The sequence below is a fragment of the Sceloporus occidentalis genome, unplaced genomic scaffold (genome assembly GCF_023333645.1).
Source record: "Sceloporus occidentalis isolate IW3139 unplaced genomic scaffold, rSceOcc1.0.p SCAF_2, whole genome shotgun sequence".
Lineage (NCBI taxonomy): Eukaryota > Metazoa > Chordata > Lepidosauria > Squamata > Phrynosomatidae > Sceloporus > Sceloporus occidentalis.
The window spans coordinates 106898607-106921024 of record NW_028316982.1 but is presented as its reverse complement, the minus strand read 5'-3'; the positions used below and the strand labels follow the sequence as shown (position 1 = coordinate 106921024).

Below are 22418 nucleotides of genomic sequence, written 5' to 3'. Positions count from 1 at the left end.
GGGCTTAAAAAGACTAAACATGAAAGGGATCTAGGAGTCCTAGCAGACCAGATTTGAACATGAGCCAACAGTATGATGTAGCAGCTAAAAAGGCCAATGCGATTCTAGTCTACATCAGTAGAGATATAACATCTAGAATCTAGATCAAGGGAAATGATATGCCACTCTATTCTGCTTTGATCAGGCCTCACTTGAAATATTGTATCTAGATCTGGACAGCACAATTCAAAAAGGATGTCAACCAGTTGGAACGTATCCAGAGGAAGGCAGCCAAAATGGTGGAAGGTCTGGAAACCATGCGGGGAGACTTAGGGAGCTGGATATATTTAGCTCGGAGAAGGGGAGGTTAAGGGGTGACATGATAACCCTGCTTAAATATTTGAAGGGATCCTATATTGAGGATGGAGCAAGCTTGTTTTCTGCTGCTCCAGAGAATAGGACATGGAGCAATAGATGCAAACTACAAGAAAAGAGATACTAGCTCAGTGTTAGGAAGACTTTCCTGATGGTAAAAGCTGTTTGACAGATGCTGCCTCCGTGGAGCAGAGGCTGGATGGCCGTCTGTCAAGGGTGCTTAGATGGTGCCTTCCTGCATGGCAGAAATGGGTTGGATTAGATGGCCCCTTAAGGTCTCTTTCAACTCTAGGGTTCTATGTATTGCTGCATGACAGAAGGGGGCTTGATTGGATGGCCCTTTGGAGTCCCTTTGAACTCTAGAGTCCTATAATTCTTGTAGAAAGTTTATAAAGTCCATCCCATATATGCCTCCCCCCCACCTTGTGCTCCTGCAGGACTGAGGAGGCAATGTAGGGTTATTCTTGGATTTCAGGTGTGTGTGTGTGTGTGTGTGTGAGTATTTGTGTTTGGGTTTCATTCGCAGGAGGGAAAGAGGGAGACCTTTCTTTTTAGAGAAACATGCAACATGTAGAATCTCACAATGTAGATTTTGCTTTAAATTACATATATTAAAAACAATATACAAACCTTGACATGTGAAATTTTGGAACTGTGGAGGTTCTGCACTTGGCCTGTGTGTGTGTTGGGTTTCAACTTGCCTGTTGACTTATAGCGAGCCTATGAATTTTATGGGATTTTCTTAGACAAGGACTACTCAGAGGCGGTTTTGCCACTTCCTGCCTCTGAAATAGAGCCTCCAGCACCTGGTAGTCCAAGTACCAACTAGTGCTGATCCTGCTTAACATCCAAGATCAGATGGGATCTGGTGCCTTTGGGGTATTTAGGCCCAGCTTTCATCCTTGGTTGGCTAACCACTGTAAACCCTAAATCCAAAGAACTTAATCCAGATTGCTAACTTGGTTTGGCTACAGCACGACACTGTTATTTGAAGGGCCCGCTTCTCCCTTACAAACTTGTCCATATTTTAATATATCATGCTGTCTTGGTTTCTAAGGCAACAATCCATATTTAAAATTCATCATTTAGAATTCACAAATTAAAAATCATCTGGGCAAGCCTGTCGGAAGAGACTGGTTTTTAATGCTGTTTTGGATTCAGACAACGCATGTTGAATCTCTTCCGACAGGTCACTCCACAGTCTAGGGGTGGCTGAAGAAAAAATCCTCTGGCTGACAGGAATAAATGTCTGCCAGAAGACCTAAGCATAAGTGGAAGAGATCCTGTAGGTAACCTGGACTCAACCCATGTAAGGCTTTAAGGGTAATAACCAACTCTTTGTACCTTGCCTGGAAATTGGTCAACTGGCAGCGGAGTGATTTTAATATTGGTGTGATATGATCACTCCTAGATGTCCCAGGAATCAATAGTAGGAGAAGCATCTGAAGGCCCTCACGTTTTAAAAAATGGTGATGCTGTGAGACTTATCATCCAACAGTGTGAGAGAGTAAAATAATGCAGAGATAAATGGGATGAAAATATTCTGACAGCAACCCAATCTTTATGAAAGGATGGCTCAAGGGCCAGTGGAGGTTGGTGGACCTTCTCTCGGGATGATGCCCTCCCAAGAATGAACCCCAAATGGAGAAGAAGGGTCCAGTGCGGCTGCATGGCAGAACCAGCGAATGGAGAAGGGTCTTGGCTGGACAGGACTGGCGTTCTCCTGCCAGCCAGACCTCCCTTCCTCCTTTGTAACCACTCTCCATTCCCACATCTGCCCTGTGGTCCACTGGCCATTTCTGCATTGGTTGATGATTCTATCATTCCATGATTCTATTATCGCTGCCATAGGCGACATGAGTCAACATTCTACAAAGGGTAACTGCCATTTATCTTACCACATCCGTGAGAGAAGATGGCTTTCTTTTGTGGGTGGTAATTTGTGGGTCAATGTGGAGGACAGTTTTGGGGTGGAGAGCTCTGGGCATGTTCCAGTGTCATGTGCAGGTGCTCAACAAGGGTTTGCAAGGGACGTGAGACCACTCCATCCTGCTTTAGTCAGGCCTCACCTTGAATAATGCTGTCTCCAGTTCTGGGCACCACTGTTCAAAAAGGATGTTGGGAAGATGGAGCGTGTCCAGAGGAGGCAGATCAAAATGTTGGAGTCTGGAAACCACCAAGCTGGGCCGAAGGAGCTGAATGTGTTAGAAGAGAAGGTTACATGGGTGACACGAGAGTCTGGTTTGAAAAGGCCCATTTTGTATTTTACTTTTGTTACAGGAATGGTTCCATCTTCAAGAGAACAACCATTGATAAGAGGAATAGAAGGCGAAAGAAGAAAGCAGGGCTGGAAGAAGATCTGAATACAGCTGGTGAGGAAAAGGAGGAGAAAGAGGAGTACTGGGGTTTAGGGCAGAGGAGGGAAGGGGAAAGGGCCCAGCTTTGGAAGTAAATGGTTGGGATGGATTCATGGATTTGATTTATATGTTCTCTCTAGGAATATCTAGGTCCTCCAGTGCAACTCTATGGTCAACTTTAACCAAAAATCATACTGAATGACCTAGAGATTCCTAGAGAAAATACTGTACTAGGCATTTGTAGCACCTCCAGGGCAGTTCTATGGTCAGTGTCTGTTGGACGTTGACCACAGAGTTGCACTGGAGGACATGGTGTTTTTGTTATTTGTGGTTTTTCCATATTCACAGGGGTCTTGTACCCCTAACCCTAGCGAATATGGAGGGACAAGTATAATAATAATATGATGTTGATGATGATGATTGATGATGGGGCTAGAATTACAGTAAGGGTTAGGGTTATTGTTATGGTTAGGCTAAGGGTTAGGGTTAGGATTCAAGAGTGGGCCCCTATGTGGGTTCAGGGGCATCACTCAAGTGCCCACAAGCTTGCAGTTGCTTCCTGGACTTGTTGTCTGCCTCCCCATGTGCTGCTGAAGTTGGGCACATTTGGAATAATGGAGCAGAAAGCAGCCAGACTTCCTCCCCCATCCTCAAAGTCTTTTCTGGGGAAGCAAGCGGCTCTGGTGGTGGAGGGAGGGTGGCAGCAATGTTTTATGAGGATTGGTGTCATCTCATCGCTTTCAGACCTCTTTTCTCAGAACCAAACATCCACAGCTGCCTATAAGGCTTGGTAGTTTCTGGAAATTTGATCTCTTTGGTCACCCATCTCTAGACAAGTGCCATCTTGTCAATATCTTTCTTGAATTGTTCAGAATTGGGCACAGGGCCAGGTGAGGTCTGCCCCAGACAGAGTAGAGTGGCACCACTTCAACCCAGACACTGTGGTCCTGTTGATGCAGCCCAGAATTGTTCTGGCAGCTGGCCTTTTTGGCCACTGAGGTGCCTGGTGGCTACTGAGTGTTTGCTTTGACCTCCTCTCGTCCGCAGCCTTTTCTGAGAATGATGCAGTAAAGAGTGGCACCTGGGAGCGAAAACAGGTGAAGGTAAGGAGAGGACTACTTCACATCCAGCTCAGAATGTGGTTCCAGCAAATGTCTTCCTGCTCTTTCACCCACATGCTTCTTGTGTTGTCCTGCTGCCAGGAGAGAGAGATGCTCCAGGGGAGATGTGGAGGTCTAGATCACCCCATGCTATCCCCAAAGGTTGCTGGGGGTGGGGTGGGGGGTGTCCCTGATCCCTGGCCAAGGTGTGAGAAAAGGGTCAGATCTCTGCCTCTGGCACCCTGGCCTTGGTCCTGCCAGCAGAGTGTGTCTGGTGGGTGGGAGGGCTTGGTCTGGATGCCCCACCAAAGCCTGACCCCACCATGAAAGAAAGGGAGTGGGGTCCAGTCAGGGAATCTGCACACATGTGGTTCTGCTCCAGGAGTCCCTCTTCCCAATTCAGCCTGGCTGCCTTTCCTTGTGCTGAGCCACCCTCTGAGGGCCATGTGTCCCCTTGGTGCTCTGGGCTTCATTTACTTCTGCTGGGGCTGGCCGTCTCTGCCATTGGCCCACCAGTATCCTCCTGTCTTTCCTTACAGGCTGTGAAGAGACGACTCATAGGCATCATTGAGGAGACCCAGAGGAGAGGAGGCCAAGAGGAACTGGCAGAGGAGAACAACAGCCGGGACCTGGAAAAGGTGATCAGTGGAAGCGGCTGGATGCTCATTGGGGAGGGCGAGCACAGCTTTCCTCTGAGGCTGAGAGAGGGCAACGTGCCTGGGGTCTGCTAGGGAGTTCCATGGCTGAGTGGGGAGTGCCGGTCCAGCATCTGGACCACTCCATCATGCTGCTTCTAATATAGTGACCCTATTCTAGCCCAATTTATTTCAAAGAGATTTTCCTTTGCCTTCCCTTGAGACTGAGAGAGTGCAACTTACCCAAAGTCAGCCATTTCCATGGCCGAGCGGGGATTCAGACCCTGGTCTCCAGAGTCCTAGTCCCACACTCTCCCCATAGTGGCACTCTGGCTCTTCCAGCCAGGGTAGTCTCATTGTATGGATGGTATTGATCACTGCATTGAGTCTCCATTGTTAGGCCAATGTCCACTGAAACTGACCAATGGGATGAAGGCCAGCCTGTCAGGATCCTGGGAGGGACTGCTCTTCCCTCAGCTTTCTTCATCTAGGAATTCCTTCCCCATAGATGATGATGATGATGATGATGATGATGATGATGATAATAATAATATTTATTTATTTATGTGTCCCCGCCTCGCCTGATGGATCGAAGCGGGGTTACAGACTGTTAAAAACAAATACATATAACACTTATAAAAACATAAAAATAGTTACATCAATAATAGAACAAACATATCAAACATCCATATCCAAGGGCAAGGCAGAATTTCGTTGTCAACAAGCATGTCTATCTTCACTCTTTAGCGGGAAAAGCTTGGCAAAAGAGAACAGTTTTCAGTCTCTTTTTAAATGTTTCCAAGGGGGTTGTGAGACGGAGCTCCTCAGGAAGACTATTCCAGATCCATGGGGCCACTATTGAAAAGGCCTTCTGGGATGAGGAAACATATTTGGAAAATGGTATTTCTAATAAGTTCTTACCAGATGCTCTGAGTGTGCGGGGCGGCTCATAGGGGGAGATGCGGTCCCTCAAGTAACTCGGACCCAAGCCATGTAGGGCTTTATAGGTAATAACCAACACCTTGTATTGTGCCCAGAAATGAATAGGCAGCCAGTGAAGGGCTTTCAGCATAGGTGTTATATGGTCAAATCTAGATACACCGGTGACCAGTCTGGCTGCCATATTTTGTATTAACTGAAGTTTCCGGACTTGATACAAGGGTAGCCCCATGTAGAGCACATTACAGAAATCTAAACGAGAGGTTACCAGAGCATGTACCACTGTTTCAAGGTCTCTTTGGCCCAGGTATTATTATTATTATTATTATTATTATTATTATTATTATTATTATTATTAACCTTTATTTATAAAGCGCTGTAAATTTACACAGCGCTGTACATACAATCTGTATAATTAGACGGTTCCTGCCCTCAGGCTTACAATCTAAAAAGACATGATAAAAAAGAAGGAGGGAGTGGTGGCGGGGAAGGGGATGAAGTTCTTCTCTACCTCCGAGGTCTGGACCAAGGGAGATGGACTGGAGTGAGGGCTTGGCTTCCTAATGGATGATTAATCTTCTACCAGGAAGGTCTGTTGGAGCTAGCCTGCCTCTCTAGTAGGATAATACATATAAAATACATAGCAACTGCCGTATCAACCGAAGTTGATAGCAAGCACTTCTGACCGTCGCATCTACCTGAGATGTCAACTGCAGGGACAAGTCCAGAAGTACTCCTAAACTGCGAACTTCGTCCTTTAGGGGAAGTGTGACCCCACTCAGGACAGGTGGATAAATTTCCTTCCCGGGCCTGGGGAACCTATCACAAGTACTTCTGTTTTCTCTGGATTCAGACTGAGTTTGTTTTCCCTCATCCAGCCCATTACCGACTCCAGAGAGGCATTCAGAGGAGAGACGCCATCCTTAGTCACTGCATCAATCAGAGACATAGAGAAACATATTTGGGTGTCATCAGCGTACTGATAACACCGCACCCCGTGTCTCCGGATGATCTCTCCCAGCGGTTTCATGTAAATGTTAAACAAAGTGGGGGATAAAATAGCTCACTGAGGGACACCAGATGTCAGTTCCCTCTTAGATGAGCAACTGTCCCCCAATTGCACCATCTGGAATCTGCCCGAGAGATAGGAACGGAACCACTGGAGTGCACTGCCCACGATGCCCAACTCCCTCAGGCGTTGCAGAAGGATACCGTGGTCAATGGTATCGAAAGTCGCTGAGATGTCCAAAAGCACCAACAAGGTCACACTTCCCCTGTCGATGCCCAGATGGAGATCATCGACTAAGGCGACCATGGCTGTCTCCACTCCATACCCCGCTCTGAAGCCAGTTTGAAATGGGTCCAGATAATTGGTTTCATCCAAAACTGCTTGGAGTTGGAAGGCGACCGCTCTCTCGATCACCTTACCTAAGAATGGCAACAAGGAGACTGGTCTATAGTTATTTCTCACCAGGGGGTCCAGGGAGAGTTTCTTGAGTAAAGGTTTAACTATTGCTAGTTTCAAGTTCGATGGAAACTTACCCTCCCTGAAGGATGCATTAATTATGAGTTGTAATAATGATGTTACTGCATCACCACCCTGGGCGGTCAACCAAGAAGGACAGGGATCGAGAGAGCACGTCGTCTTCTTAACACTTCCAAGAAGCTTGTCCACTTCTTGTAGGTTTTTCGGGCTATGGGGCCATGTTCTAGCAGAGTTTCTTTCTGACATTTCGCCAGCATCTGTGGCTGGCATCTTCAGAGAATATTCTCTGAAGATGCCAGCCACAGATGCTGGTAAAACGTCAGAAAGAAACTCTGCTAGAAAATGACCACATAGCCCCAAAAAACCCACAAAAAACTATGGATGCCAGCCATGAAAGCCTTCGACTTTACCTTGTCCACTTCATCGGTATGAACCGATCACCAAAGTGATCCAGTTTAATAGAGTCCACGGAAGCTCTGAACACCACTCCTATTGTATCTGTTATAATGCCGGTGTCAAGATCAGCCCTTATCTGAGAGATTTTATCTGTGAAAAAGTTGTTAAAATCGTCACAGCAGGCCTTGGTTGCTTCTAAAATAGGGTTCAGAGTAGAAGGAAGCTGAGTCAGCTCCCTCACCACCCTGAACAGCTCTGCTGGACGTGACTCTGCAGATGCAATACGTGCAGCATAGAAAGAATTCTTTGCTGCACTTATTGCCACTCCATAAGATTCCAAAAGAGCCTGATGGAGTGTCTTGTCAGATAAGCGCTGGTGTCTAGTCGTTGCGTTGCCCGCTTCATTTCCCGAAGATCTTCAGTGTACCAGGCTTTCTTATGGGAAGCGGGCCGGAAAGGACACTTAGAAGCGATACTGTGTATAGCCCTGGAAAGATCAGCGTTCTGTTTCTGTATTTCTGCCCCAGAGCTATCTTACCTTGCCCGTCACGTCACAGTATGGCACAGTGGGGCATGGGAGATGGAGGTACAGCCAGTGGTGAACCTCTGCCTGGCCTTGGAAATGTGGAGGGTGTCTCTCCACCCATTGGCTTGCCTGCCATGTTGGAGCAGCACCTGTTGGATGGAAACCAACCGCAGGCATCCAGTCAAACCTTTGGGTCCACATCACCACTGTCTCTTTGCCTCAGGCAGTCCTTCCTCTCATTCTCCCCAGGTCTCCCTCTACGAATACTATGGGTCCATCCTCCGTGCTTCAAATGATTCTCAGCTGGTCCAGGAGCATCTCCATACCATCCTGTCCTTGGCTCACAAGGGGCCTTGGGAAGTAAAGGTGCGTCAACACGGCCATGTTTCTCTAGAGTGAGGAGGTGTGGCTGTTCCTCTTTATCTCCAAGCCACCCCTTCCCCATCTGGGCTCTCAGAATGGGGTTCAGAGGAGGAGGGGAAAGAGGGCTCTCAGGGATAATGGGGCCTGGAATCATGACCTGGGAGGGGGTCTGTGGGAAAGGAACAAGCGGAAGGATCCAGAGGAGAGGAGCTGGCCATGTTCCAGGGAGTCCCAGGTTCTAGGAGGGGTACATGGTAAGGGGAGGGATAGGGATGTCTTTATGTCTGTCTGTCTGTCTGCCCCCCCCCCCCCCCTCTGTACTTTGCGGTACTATGTTCAAAGCACCTTTCAAGAAATGGAGGAGGCTTGAACGAGAGGGGTTGTGTTTTCCCCTTCGCGAGACCCAGCAGGGAGTCATGTGGTATCAAAATGAACAACAACTCCACCTGTCGGTGGTATCTTCATGGGTCAGAATCACTTTGCCAGGCACATGGTGTGGAAGGAGACATCTTCAAGAAGACAGGGAAACCCCACATTCTCCTGCTTGCCTCTGCTTCAGTCAAGAAGTCATGATGCCTTTGGCAGAGAATGATAGATCATAGAATCCAAGGTGGGTTACAGACTGCCCGTTTGGGGCGGTCTGCACCCGCCCCTTTCCCCGGGGTATAGGGGCCTCAGTGGCTAGACTGGCAGCCGCTGAGGCCCCAATCCGCCGCTTTCAGGGCTGCGGGGAAGCGGCAAAAGGCCGCTTCCCTGCAGCCTGGAAAGGGGTGTCCTTGGGGCTTCAAGCCCCAAGGACACCCCGCGACGGCGGGGAGGAGGAGAAAGGGGCCGCTTGGCCCCTTTCTCCTTTGGTCCGCTGGGCGCAGCCGTGCGAAGGCTCCTTCCTGTTCCGCGCTCAGGGCGCACTAAGCACCCTGGCGTGGAGCGACGACGTCACATCCGTGCTGCCCCGTATAAAGGCGGTGCGGTCGTGACGTCATGGCGGCGGCCATGTGGAATGGCCGCCGCCATTCTGTGTGCGCAGAGCGCACACTAGGGTTAGGGGACTGCGGAAGCACCGCCCCTTCCTAACCCTAGGACGCACGCCGCATGCACAAAATGGCCCGTCTGTAACAGGCCCAAGAATCCAAAAAGAGCCCTACTCAGTCCAACTCCATTTTGCCATGCAGGATAGACAGTCCATGCCTTGCCTGGGAAGCTGGCCATCCACCTTTGTTTAAAAACCTCCAAAGAAGGAGAAACCACCACTCTCCAAGCCAGCAGCGTCTTCCACTTCCAAAGGAGCAGCATCTTCCACTGTCAAACCGCTCTTATTCTCAGAAGCTTCTTCATACTGTTTTAGGTGGAATATCTTTTCCAGTTGTTTGAATCTATTACTCCAGGACCTATGCACCAGAGCCTCAGAAATGAGAGTTTGCTTCTCTCTCCGCCTCCTTCCACCACCGCCGTGGCTGGGAAACAAAACCAACAAGACGTGAAGGATGGACGTAGTAAGACAAATGCCAGTACTTGGCCACAGAGAAACCATACTTGCTGATAGGGAATATTTATCCATGGGGATAATAGAATTACAAGTGTTGGAAGAGACCCCAAATGCCATCCAGTCTAACCCTATTCTGCCATGCAGGAACACAGAATCAAAGCACCCCTACAGATGGCCATCCAGCCTCTGTTTAAAAACCTCCAAAGAAGGAGACTCCCATCTACTCCAAGGGAGTGTATTCCACTGTTGAACAGCTCTTACTGTTGGGAAATTCTTCCTAATGTTGAGGCAGAATCTCTTTCCCTGTAGCTTGCATCCATTACTCCAGGTCCTATTCTCTAGAGCAGCAGATATCACACCCCTTCAAATATGGCTATCATGACCCTCGCTTATCTTTCCCTTATTTAAGCTAAACAAACCCAACTCTGTAAACCTCTCCTCACAGGACATGTTTTTCAGACCTTTTACCATTTTTCATGCCCTCCTCTGGACACATTCCAGCTTGTCAATTCTCTTCTTGAATTGTGGTGCCCAGTACTAGACATAGTATTCCAGGTAAGGTCTGACCAAAGCAGGATAGAGTGGTACTATTGCTTCCCTTGATTTAGACACTATATCCCAATTGATGCAACCATGAATTGCATTGGCTTTTTCAGCTGCTGCATCACACTGTTTCCTCATGTTTAACTTGTGGTCTACTAGGAATCCTAGATCCCTTTCACATGTACGATTTCAAGTCAGGTCTCCCCCATCCTATATCTGTGCATTTCATCCTCCCACCCCAGTGTAGTGCCTTACATTTCTCCCTGTTGAAATTCATTTTGTTAGTTCTGACCCAGCTCTCTAATCTGTTATGGTCATTTTGAATTTTGATCCTCTCCTCTGGGGTATTAGCTACTCCTCCTAATTTGATGCATCTGCAAATTTGATAATCATGCCCTCTATTCCTTCATCCAAGTCATTGAGAAAGATGTTGAATAGCACTGGGCCCAGAACACAACCCTCTCCCAGATGAAGAAGAGCCAGTGCTGAGCAACCTTTGGGTTCGGCCAGTCAGCCAATGATAAATCCATCTAGCTAGCATTGTACAGCCTAGCCCACATCTTACTAGCTTGTTTGCAAGAATATCATAATAGACCTTGTCACAAGTCATATGGAAATCAAGACATCCACATCATTTCCTTCATCTACCATGCTGGCAATTTTATTTTTTAAAAGGGATCAGATCACTCTGAGATGGCTTGTTTTTTCAGAAACCAATGTTGACTTTTTGCATTTGTGGCATTCCTTTCCAAATGCTCACAGATTCTCTTTTTAATGATCAGCTCTTGAATCTTTCCTGGTATTGATGTAATTCCTCAATATGGCAGTAATTGTTTGGGTCCTTTTGATCCCCCATTTTGAAAACGTTTGTCTTCCTCCAGTTCACTGCGACTTCTCCTGTTCTCCTGGAGTTCTCAAAGAGTATTTCCAGTGGCTCTGAGATTACTTCTGCCAGTTCTTATAATTCATATGATTCTATGATTCTACTACATTGGAGGTAGTTCAGATGGAGGCAGTTCAGCTGGCCCTGGAGGCTTGAATTCCTTTAGATTAACCAGCTATTGCTGTACTACCTCTTTACTTATTTTGTGCTGTATTCCCCCTATTGTGTACTCTTCTCCATTTTCCTCAGGTGGCGCCCCCTTTTCCTTTTGTGAGGAGACCGAGGCAAAGTAGGTGTTGAGTAGTTTTGTTTTTTCTTTTCTGTGGGTTTTCTGGGCTCTGTGGCCACATTCTGGAGAAGTTTATTAGTGATGTTTCGCCTGCATCTGCGGCTGGCACCTTCAGAGGGGGGTGGCATGGAAGTGTCTGGGGTATATATACTTGTGTGACCCCCTGTTTGGGTGGCAGTGATTTCCATGTTAATCTGTGTGTTGGTTTGTTATGACTGGCCAAGCCTCACGGTGGGAGGATATGCATGATGGATGTGCGTCTCTTTAAGGAGCAATCCACTGTCTGCAAGGAGACCCTCTTGGCCCTGGATGGTGTTCATTTGCCTAGGCTGAGTCTTGATTTTGGTGTTCTTCAGGACTGGTAGCCAGACTTTGCTTATTTTCAGTGTTTCTTCTCTCCTGTTGAAGTTGTCCAGGTGTTTGTGGTTTTCAATGGCCTCTCTATGCATTCTGACCTGGTAGTTCTTGGCATGGTCCAGAATTTCAGGGTTTCCAAATAGCATTCTGGGCCCAGGTTAGTTCATTATGTGTTCTGCTACTGCTGATGGCTCAGTATGCAGTGTCTCTCATATTCTTTGATTTGTGTTTGGATGCTGCGTTTTGTAGTCCCTATATAGACCTGCCCACAGCTGGCTCTGAAGATGCCAGCCACAGATGCAGGTGAAATATCGGGAATAAATTCTTCCAAAACACAACCACACAGCCCAGAAAACCCACTGAAAACTACAGACACCGGCCATGAAAGCCTTCGGTTTCTCAGTTCTGCTTTTTCTCTGTCCAAAGGAGTTCCTTCAATTATTTTCTTTTCAAGGATGAGATGATCCAGATGAGATGTTACTGGAGGGAGAGGCTGTCCCATCCCTAGGTGAAAGATATGGGTCCCTTTCTCCAAATGGGTATCATGCCCTTAACCTTTAACCAGAGGGAAACAGAGTTGAGCCTCACGTCTTTCATTTTCCTGGTTCTTCCTAGGGGATAGCGTCTGCTCTTGGACTTGCAGCCACTCGGCACCTTCAAGATGTTCTCAAAGTATTGGAGAACTTCAATGAGAAAGCACTGGAAAACAATGAGGATGACAACCAGGTATGATTTTGGAAATGCATCCTTCCCTCCCTCTGAAGCAATCACTTTGCTGGATTTGCTTCTCAGATCCTCCTCTTTTCACCTCCATCACCTTAACTCCTAGCCATTGCTCTTCTCCTTTGATTAAAATTGTAGATTTAATTTGCACAACTTTGTATTAGTGAAAAAGATCTATAGAATCATTGAGTTGGAAGTGCTAAAAACCTAATTCTGTATAATTGCTGGCAGAGGCACGCACTGATTTTAAAAAAAAAACTTTTTAATTTTTATAGTCAAGGAGGTTTTGGAGTGCAGAGGAGAAGGTGACCTGGGAACAGTGTTGGAGGGGCTCTCCTTTAATTTTTCACTTTTTCTTTTCACTTTTTTCCTTAAAGGGCTTGTGGGGACTTTTGCTCAGAGGAAGTGAGTCAGAGACTTGCCTCTGGAAGGAGCTAGTAGCCAGGAGCTCTCTAGATAACTATAGACCCAGTTAAGCTGAATTAAAGGGGACAGAAACAACAGGGATGTTATTGTGGGAGTCTACTACAGACCCCCAAGTCAGATGGAGGAATTGGATGATGCCTTTCTGGAACACATGACCACACACTCAGAAAGGAGAGATGTAGTAGTGATGAGCGAATTCAACTATCCTGATACTGTTTGCTGGAAGTCAGACTTTGCCAAATCCTCAACGTCTAGCAAATTCTTCACTTGCCTCAAAGACAATTTCATTGTCCAAAAGGTGGAAGAGGCAACAAGGAGGTCAGCTACTTTAGATCTAATCCTAACCAACAGGGATGACTTGGTTAATGGGGTGCAAGTGATGGGATCCTTACTGGGAGTGACCATGTTCTCCTGGAGTTTGTAATACAGTGGAAAGGAAAAGCCAAGCATAGTCAGACACGCATTCCAGACTTTAGGAGTCCGGAGTTCAGTAAACTTAGAGAAGTTTTGAGGGTGATCCCATGGTCAAGAATACTAAAGGAGAAGTGAGTTCAAGATGGATAGGAGTTTCTCAAAAGGGAGATACTGAAGGCACAATTTCAAACAGTTACAGTGAAGAAGAAAAATGGGAGATGTCTCAAGAAACCAGGATGGATGACTAAGGAACTTTCAACTGAGCTAAGTTTGAAACAGAACATGTATAAGAAATGGAAAAAGGGGGAAATCACCAAAGGGGAATTCAAATAAATAGCGAGCACGTGTAGGGGTAAAGTCAGAAAAGCTAAAGTGCAGCATGAACTCAGGCTTGCTAGAGAGGTTAAGAACAATAAAAAGGGCTTAGCAAAAGGAAGAAGAATGAAATGGCAGGGCCACTGCGCAGAGAAGATGGCAAAATGCTAATAATAGGGGACAGAGAAAAGGCAGAACTACTCAACACCTTTATTGCCTCAGTCTTCTCAGAAAAGGCAAATGGTGCTCAACCTTTAAATAATGGAGCAGAGAACAAGATAGGGGAAATGCAGCACAGAAGAAGTAAAGAGCTAGTACAGGAATGAGTAGGCAGCATCAAGCTACAAACAGAGGAATAGGCCTCAGTGCTTTGTTGGCTCCTGCAGGCTCTCAGCTACATGGTCTGTCTTTGGTTGGTATTATTTTGTTTAATTTATTGTTATTTTAACTAGTTATTGTGGTTTTAAATTAGATATGTTGTTTAATAACTTTTTAATGGGGGAGGGAAATATATTGTTTTTATGCTGTATGTTATTTTAATGTTGTAAACCGCCCGGATTGGTTCGCCACAGGGCGGTATATAAATAAAAAATTATTATTATTATTATTATTATTATTATTATTATTATTATTATATATTTCCCACGGCCTACTATTGGGCACGCTACTCTTTTGTTATGGACATGTAGCCATGACTATCGGAGAACAGGTGCTGCCAGTAACAGATGCAATCGCATCCAAAATGATTACAATCCTCGGGACCAGTCCACTGGTATGTTCAGCCTTTGGGCCTTTGCCCTGAGGGACCCCTGTAGTTGAACCCCAGATCTTCCTTGCTCTCAAAGAGGACCCATACCCTAAAGCTGCCAGGGTTTATTTCTTTCTCAGCGGGAACAAGAGGGGTGTATATGGGTAGACTTTGGAAAGACAAAAGACTTGGCTGGAATACTTTTGCCTCCCGGTGTGAACCTTGAGCATGAGTGGCTCCCTCCCCACTGCCCCTCCATCCCCAGTCCCACCGGGATTTACTCTGGCCAGTATTTTTTAAGCTATCCTTGGCTACTGTTAATGAGAGACAGCTGACCCAAGGCAGGTCCGCGGAAAGAGGCGGTTGAGGACAAGCTGGGTCCGGGGCACAGGGGTTGTTCTCACGACTCCTCCTTTCCTCTGGGTTGGGTTTAGGACAAGAACCTGAAGAGGACCTTCCTGGTGGTTGTCCTGATGCTTCTGGAGGCTATTGTTGTCACAGGCAAAGCGCAAAGCCTTGAGCTACTCATGAAAGGGCTGCTGGTGGAGTGCCTGATCGTAAGTTGTCTCTGCTTGTGCTGGGCATACAGGGGGGGACTGGAGAGGAGAGGTTCAAGTGGCAGGCTGTCCGGCTGGGATTGGGTGACCAAGGGTTGGCATCAAGGAGGCGGGAAGAGCTGGCCATTCCCACCGCTTGGCCCAACAAGCTCAGCCACAGCTCTTCCAGAGTATCTTGGATGGTCTCTGAGCCACCTCACAGGGCGGACGGGTAGACAGCTGGGTGAGTTTATGGAAGGAAAAGCTTCCAAGGCTGCCCCCGTGAGGCTGACTCCCCCTTAGGCTGCCTTCCAGGGTAAAGCACCTCTTAGGCCAAGAGAGAACTAGAAAGCCCTCCTTGGGAGCCATCAGAGTAGGGCGATGGAACCCCTTCCAGCACAAACGTGCCCACGGGAGAAGGGACTTTACTTTTCCAAACACCTCCAGCGTTCCTCTGTCTGTGGCCCAGGTGGGCTCTGTCTTCTCTCTGAGAAAATTCCTGACCAACCTGAGGCAGTGGCAGACAGGAAGGAAGAAAGCAAAGATGGACGGACAGACAGATGAATCTTGGGGGGTGAAGAGGGCAACTATGATGCCCCCCACCTGGCCTCCAAACATTCCTTTTGACCTATCTTTCACAAGCTCAGCTCTGCTGCTAATACTAAACTACAGACCCCTTGCCCACTTTTGGGTCTGAGGGTGGGAAGGAAGTGCATGTCCTCAGAAACAGAATCTCCTTAAGATACAGGAAGGAAGGAAGGAAGGAAGGAAGGAAGGAAGGAGCAGCAATGCCTATCTTGGAGGCCATGTAGTCTGCCAGTGAGGTGCATACAGATGGACATTGAGGGGGCTGGGGGAGCCCATTCCTCCTTTGGAGTGAACCTTCCAGCACCTTCCAGCACCTGCCACTTAGAGGCTGGTGGGAGCACCTGCCCAGGCTCACCTGGTGCCAGGGTGCCCATGGCAGGCACAAGATGGTGACCCATGGGCCCTGCTCACGTCTCCTCTGTTTCTGTGTTGCCTGACAGTTTGTGCTAGAAGAAGAGCCCACCTGCACACTGGATGACAGGATGTGCCAGGACTCAATGCTCATCATGGCAGAGCTCAGGTACTGCGCATGATGGTGGTCTCTGGGAGGGAGGCAAAAAGGCCTGCTCCGGATGGGTGGGATCCTCTTGGGGAGAGATCAGTTGGGGCTGCTTCCTGGAGTCCTGCATGCATGCTCCACACAACAAACAGCCGGAGCCAAGGGCTACAAGCATCCCAAAGTGGGGAGCACAGCCATCTTTTGCCATCTCCCCTGAGAGGGGCTGAGGGGACAAAAATGGCCAAAGGCACAGGAGGGCAAGATGAACAGATGACCAGGGGAACAAGAACAGTTTATTCTGAAGGGACTCTGGAGAAGTCCTAAAGCAGAACCAGAATGGATTTGCCTGTGTCACATGTAAGAAGAGGCAAGGGAAGGAAAGGTCTCTTCTAGCCCGGGTGGCAGGCTGGTGACATAGGGGTTTCGCTGCTGCTGCCATGGCTGACTTCCCCCAGTCACCCCTTCCCCACCCTGGTGGGCTTCTCCTCTTTTGGCAGCAAACTGAAGCCTCCCCTGGAGCCAGGGAGAAAGTCCCGCTTCCTCCATGCCGCCATCCGCAGCATCTTTAATCTGGACCTGCTTGACAGCTTGAATGAGGACAGCGCCAAAGTGAGCCCTTCGCCTCAGGCATCCCTACCAAGGCCAGAGTTGTCTTTCACAACATAGTTTTGTAAAAAGCATCTTCATAGTTCATAGAATTATAGAATCGCAGAGTTGGAAGCAGCCACAAGGGTCATCTAGTCCAACCCGTTCTGCCATGCAGGAACTCTCAATCAAAGCATACCCTACAATGGCCATCCAGCCTCTGTTTAAAGACCTCCAAGGAAAGAGACCCCACTACACTCCGAGGAAGGAGTATGTTCCACTGTCGAACAGCTCTTACTGTCAGGAAGTTCTTCCTAATGTTGAGGTGGAATCTCTTTTCCTGGAGCTTGCGTCCATTGCTCCATGTCCTGTTCTCTGGAGCAGCAGAAAACAAGCTTACTCCATCCTCAAGATGACATCCCTTCAAATATTTAAACAGGACTATAATATCACCTCTTAACCATCTCTTCTCCAGACTAAACATCCCCAGCTCCCTGAGTCGTTCTTCATAGGGCCTCCTGGTTTCCAGGCCCTTCACCATTTTAGTCACCCTCCTTTGGACACACTCCAGTTTCTCAATGTCCTTTTTGAATTGGTGCGCCCAGAACTGGACACAATATTCCAGGTGGGGCCTGACCAAAGCAGAATACTGTGGCACTATTACTTCTCTTGATCTAGACACTACACTTTTATTGATAGAGCCTAAATCGCATTGGCCTTTTTAGCTGCCTCATCACACTGTTGACTCATGTTCAACTTATGGTCTACTTGGGGCTCATTCCCACTACAATTTGCACTGAATCGCAGATTGGGGTATATGACCCTCATTCCCACTTGAAATCGATTCCAATCCTTATTTGATCAATTTCAGTGGCAATAAAGAGGGACTAACACACACAAAAACCGGGTTTTCTTGACAGTAGTTTCAAAGTGGTTCTTTTCAGAAGAATCAATTCTGAAGCAAGTTGAATAAAGGGGAATGGTGACATTAGGGCTTCTTTGGGTCTTGAAGAAGGGAGAGGAGGGCAAGCCATGGGGTAGAGACTGGGGAAGGAAGGCAGAGACTGAGGACGCTGGGACAAGCTGGGGAAGGGAGCCCGAGATTTTTTTTAAAAAATCAATAGAACGGTTTAGCAACTACCTGTCTTCACAAGTAGTTGCTTGACAAATCTATTGTTTTATTTATCACTTTTATTTATTTAATAAAAGCACCCCAAATAAAAAGGCAGCACTGGGTGTGTGTGTGACATCTCTGGACAGGGATGGTAAACACCTCTCTGCAATTGTCCCTCCTCTCAGAATGAATAAATTCTGAGCTGTCGCACCCTAAGCCCTAAAACACACCTCTCTGCCGAAAGGTACCCTCCACAATGTCTGAGTTGCTAGGTAATACAGATGACCACACACTCAGAAAGGAGAGATGTAGTAGTGATGGGCGACTTCAACTATCCTGATATTTGCTGGAAGTCAAACTCAGCAAAATCCTCAAGGCCTAGCAAATTCCTCACTTGCCTGGAAGACAATTTCATGGTCCAAAAGGTGGAAGAGGTAACAAGGGGATCAGCTATTTTAGATCTGAGCCTAACCAACAATGATGAATTGGTTAATGGGGTGCAAGTGGTGGGATCCTTAGGTGGAAGTGACCATGTTCTCCTGGAGTTTGTTATACAATGGAAAGGAAAAGCCAGGTATAGTCAGACATGCATTCTAGACTTTGGGAAAGCAGATTTTAGTAAACTTAGAGAAGTATTGAGGGCGATCCTGTGGTCAGAAATACTAAAAGAGAAGGGAGTTCAGGATGGATGGAAGTTTCTCAAAGGGGAGATACTGAAGGCACAATTTCAAACAGTTCCAGTGAGAAAGAAAAACGGGAGATGTCTCAAGAAACCAGGATGGATGACTAAGGACCTTTCAACTGAACTAAGTTTGAAACGGAACATGTGTAAGAAATGAAAAAAGGGGGAAATCACCAAAGGGGAATTCAAATAAATAGCGAGCAAGTGTAGGGGTAAAGTCAGAAAAGCTAAAGTGCAGAATGAACTCAGGCTTGCTAGAGAGGTTAAAAACAATAAAAAGGGCTTTTTTGGATATGTCCGCATTAAAAGGAAGAAGAAGGAAATGGTAGGGGCAATGTGTGGAGAAGATGGCAAAATGCTAACAGAAGACAGAGAAAAGGCAGAATTACTCAACACCTTCTTTGCCTCAGTCTTTTCAGAAAAGTCAAAGGGTGCTCAACCTTAAGATAATGGAGCAGAATAGGGGAATTTCAGCACAGGATAAGTAAAGAGATAGTAGAGGAATACCTTGTTAATCTAAATAAATTTAAGTCTCCAGGACCAGATGAACTACATCTAAGGATATTAAAAGACCTGGCAAATGTAATATCGGAGCCATTGGGAATAATCTTTGAAAACTCCTGGAAAACAGGAGAAATCCCAGCAGACTGGAGGAGGGCAAACGTTCTCCCCATCTTCAAAAAGGGGAAAAAAGAGGATCCCAACAGTTATCGTCCAGTTAGTCTGACATCAATACCAGGAAAGATTCTGGAGCAGATCATTAAACAGAGAGTCTGTGAACATCTAGAAAGCAATGCCATAATCACAAAAAGTCAGCATGGGTTTCAGAGAAAGAAGTCATGCCAGACAAATCTTATCTCTTTCTTTGATAAAATTACCAGCTTGGTAGATGAAAGGAATGCTGTGGATATAGTATATCTTGATTTCAGTAAGGCCCTTGACAAGGTTTCCCACAATATTCTTGCAAACAAGCTTGTAAAATGTGGGCTAGACAAAGTAACTGTTACATGGATTTGTAATTGGTTGACCGGCCAAACCCAAAGGGTGCTCAACAATGGCTCTTTTTCAGCCTGGAGAGAAGTGACCAGTGGGGTCCCACAGGGCTCTGTCCTGGGCCCAGTGCTATTCAACATCTTTATCAATGACTTGGAGGACAAAATTGGGGGCATACTTATCAAACTGGCAGATGACATCAAATTAGGAGGAATAGCTAATACTTCAGAGGACAGGATCAAAATTCAAAATGATCTGAATAGACTTGAAAGCTGGGCCAAAGCTAACAAAATGAAATTCAACATGGAGAAAAGTAAGGTACTGCACTTAGGGCAGAAAAATAAAATGCACAGATATAGGATGGAGGACACCTGGCTGAATGAAACTACATGTGAAAGGGATGGAGGAGTCCAAATAGACCACAAGTTGAACATGAGTCAACAGTGCGATGCGGCAGCTAACAAGGCCAATGCAATTTAGGCTGCATCAATAGAAGTATAGTGTCTAAATCAAGGGAAGTAATAGTGCCATTCTATTCTGGTCTGTTCAGGTCCCACCTGGAACATTGTGCCCAGTTCTGGGCACCACAATTCAAAAAGGATGTTGAAAAACTGGAGCGTGTCCAAAGGAGGATGACTAAAATGGTGAAGGGTCTGGAAACCATGCCTTATGAGGAACGACTTAGGGAGCTGGGGATGTTTAGTCTGGAGAAAAGAAGGCTAAGAGGTGATATGATAGCCCTGTTTAAATATTTGAAGGGATGTCATATTGAGGATGGAGCAAGCTTGCTTCCTGCTGCTCCAAAGAACAGGACTTGGAACAATGGATGCATGCTACAGGAATAGAGATTCCACCTCAACATTAGGAAGAACTTCCTGACAGTAAGGGCTGTTCGACAGTGGAAAACACTCCTTCCTCAGAGTGTAGTGGGGTCTCTGTCTTTGGAGGTCTTTAAGCCGAGGCTGGATGGCCATCTGTCGGGGATGCTTTGACTGGGATTTCCTGCATGGCAGGGGGTTGGACTGGATGGCCCTTGTGGTCTCTTCCAACTCTACGATTCTATGATTCTATGAATACAGGAGCATTATGAGATGGTAGTATGTGACCTGTTTAGCATGCATGCTCCACAAATGTGACCTGCTAGTAAGTAAAGCTGTGGCTGTGTAGAGACAGAATGATCCATGATTATCATAGGGAAAATAATATATGCATGAATATCTGCTTCTATCCTTGGTCTCAAGTCTTTTGGATCATGGAACCATTGATACCTATTTGTGGCCATGGATTTTCTTTCCCCCCTGTGTGGGCAATGGCTTGATCACACTGGGCTATGTTTATGGATATAAAGGTCTTGGGTTTGTCGGCCAGTTATGGGACAGAGATGTATTTGGCCCCTTTGGCACATGGTCTGTACCAGGAAGTGGAGAGAGGGAGGGTGTCAGTGGCTTTTGGTGCCATCAGCTACAGCGTCCTTTGTTGAGACAGGATGCAAACAACCATTCAACTTCACAACCATTCCACACTCCATAAGGACAATTTGTAGCCAGAAGTGGAGAGAGGGAGAGATGCCTCGGCATCATCTGGCTCCAATTTCACAGCCAGGAGAATGGGAGGCATCATCCCTCAGATCTCCAGCGATGATGTACCCTCCTCCTCCTCCTCCTCCTCCTGGACTCTCACTCAGCCATATGTCGGCTATGGGGCTGTGTGCTGTGCACTAGCATAAGGGCTGGGGATTGGGCAGGTGAGTGGGACCTGGCCGAGCCTTGGCTGCTACCTTCCTCTTGACCTCACCTGGCCCAAACTCTCCAGCCCCTCTTCTGGCTGACGGTTGCTGAGCCTGGCTGCCTCTTTCTTTTTCAGGCCCTATACTGCCAGACTATGGATGCGTTCAAATGCATGCTTCAGAGATTGTTGTTAGAAGATCTAAACAAGTCTGACCTGGTGCTTATGTTGGAGGTATGCATGAAGAAGGGGCGGAAGGTATTCCTTTCTGGAAACTGCAAAAGGGAAAGGGTAGTTGAAGGGATCTGGGGGCAGAAAGAGGTCCCATGCATGCCAGCCCCTATCTTGTTGATCCAGGGTGCTTCATCAGCCACTTCCATGACTTGCAGAGGAACGTCTCAGCTGCTCTTTCATTTGGATGTAAACCACATCCATGTGGAGACATGTGAGCTTGGGGCCTCCCCGGGCAACTAGTTTCTGACTGTCCAGACAGATTTGCTCTTTGTTTTATAGCTAATGGAACCATGGATAGAATCAGAGGTAAATCATGTGCGGGAGAATGCAGTTGAGTCAGCCACAACGCTGCTTAAATTTCTGGTCAGCAACTTCAACTTGGAGGTGAGTAGCCCCTGGGGCCCCCATGGGCCTTCTCTTCCCTTGAGCAGCCCTGGCTCACTGAACCCAATCCAACAGAGCAGCACTATCAGAGCATCCAGCCAAGCCTTAAAACTATTTTTATTTTATATTTTTATAATGCTTACTTATGTCTTGTCCCAATAATACAACTATAATAAATTCACCGTTATTCATTTTATGATAGCCCCTGAAGAAGTGACAGTGTCAGTGACAAGGTTGGAAAATGTTGGGCTTTTTAAGAAACGTTGTCTCCTTTTATTCTTCTCCCATTACGTAGGGAGCCAGGCCCATGGGTGTGGTTTTTCTGACTCAAGGGGAGGCAGGAGGAGCAGAGCTGGAGCATTAGGGGCTGCCTCACCTTTTGAGACTCAGGCGTTTCTGCTGTCAAGGAGGCCTGGGCCGCAGGGCCATGTGGGGATCTCCCTGGGAGCCATTCCTCCCTGGATCTGGCCCCTTGGAGACCTTTGGCACGTCCTGGCCCTGCCCACCCTCACAGCCTCACCTGGGCTTCCCCAGGCTTCCCTGTGGAAGAAACAAGGACTCACTTGTGCTGGATGAGGTCACGCTCCCACTGAAATCTTAGGCTTGCAGCTTGTTTTCCTCCTGGACTCAACTCTGAGCCTGGATGCCCAAGTTTCAGCAGAGCCCTAAGTTCTTCACAGGAAGACTACCTCTAAGTCCCACTGCCATTGCAGTCTCACTTGGTGAGGACAGGGGAGA

General features: G+C 47.1%; 1 protein-coding gene across 1 annotated transcript in view; it reads left to right on the top strand.

The window, feature by feature from the left end:
* Nucleotides 1-4134: 4134 nt before the first annotated feature.
* The window catches only part of LOC149318839 (maestro heat-like repeat family member 5), a 32362-nt gene continuing 14078 nt past the window's right edge, over nt 4135-22418 (top strand). The window contains exons 1-9 of the mRNA XM_089508363.1: nt 4135-4158; nt 4351-4533; nt 8043-8159; nt 12330-12440; nt 14775-14897; nt 15905-15984; nt 16461-16572; nt 21201-21320; nt 21576-21680. Of these exons, the coding sequence (XP_089364489.1) occupies nt 4135-4158; nt 4351-4533; nt 8043-8159; nt 12330-12440; nt 14775-14897; nt 15905-15984; nt 16461-16572; nt 21201-21320; nt 21576-21680 (975 nt within the window). The remainder of the gene's footprint in view (nt 4159-4350; nt 4534-8042; nt 8160-12329; nt 12441-14774; nt 14898-15904; nt 15985-16460; nt 16573-21200; nt 21321-21575; nt 21681-22418) is intronic.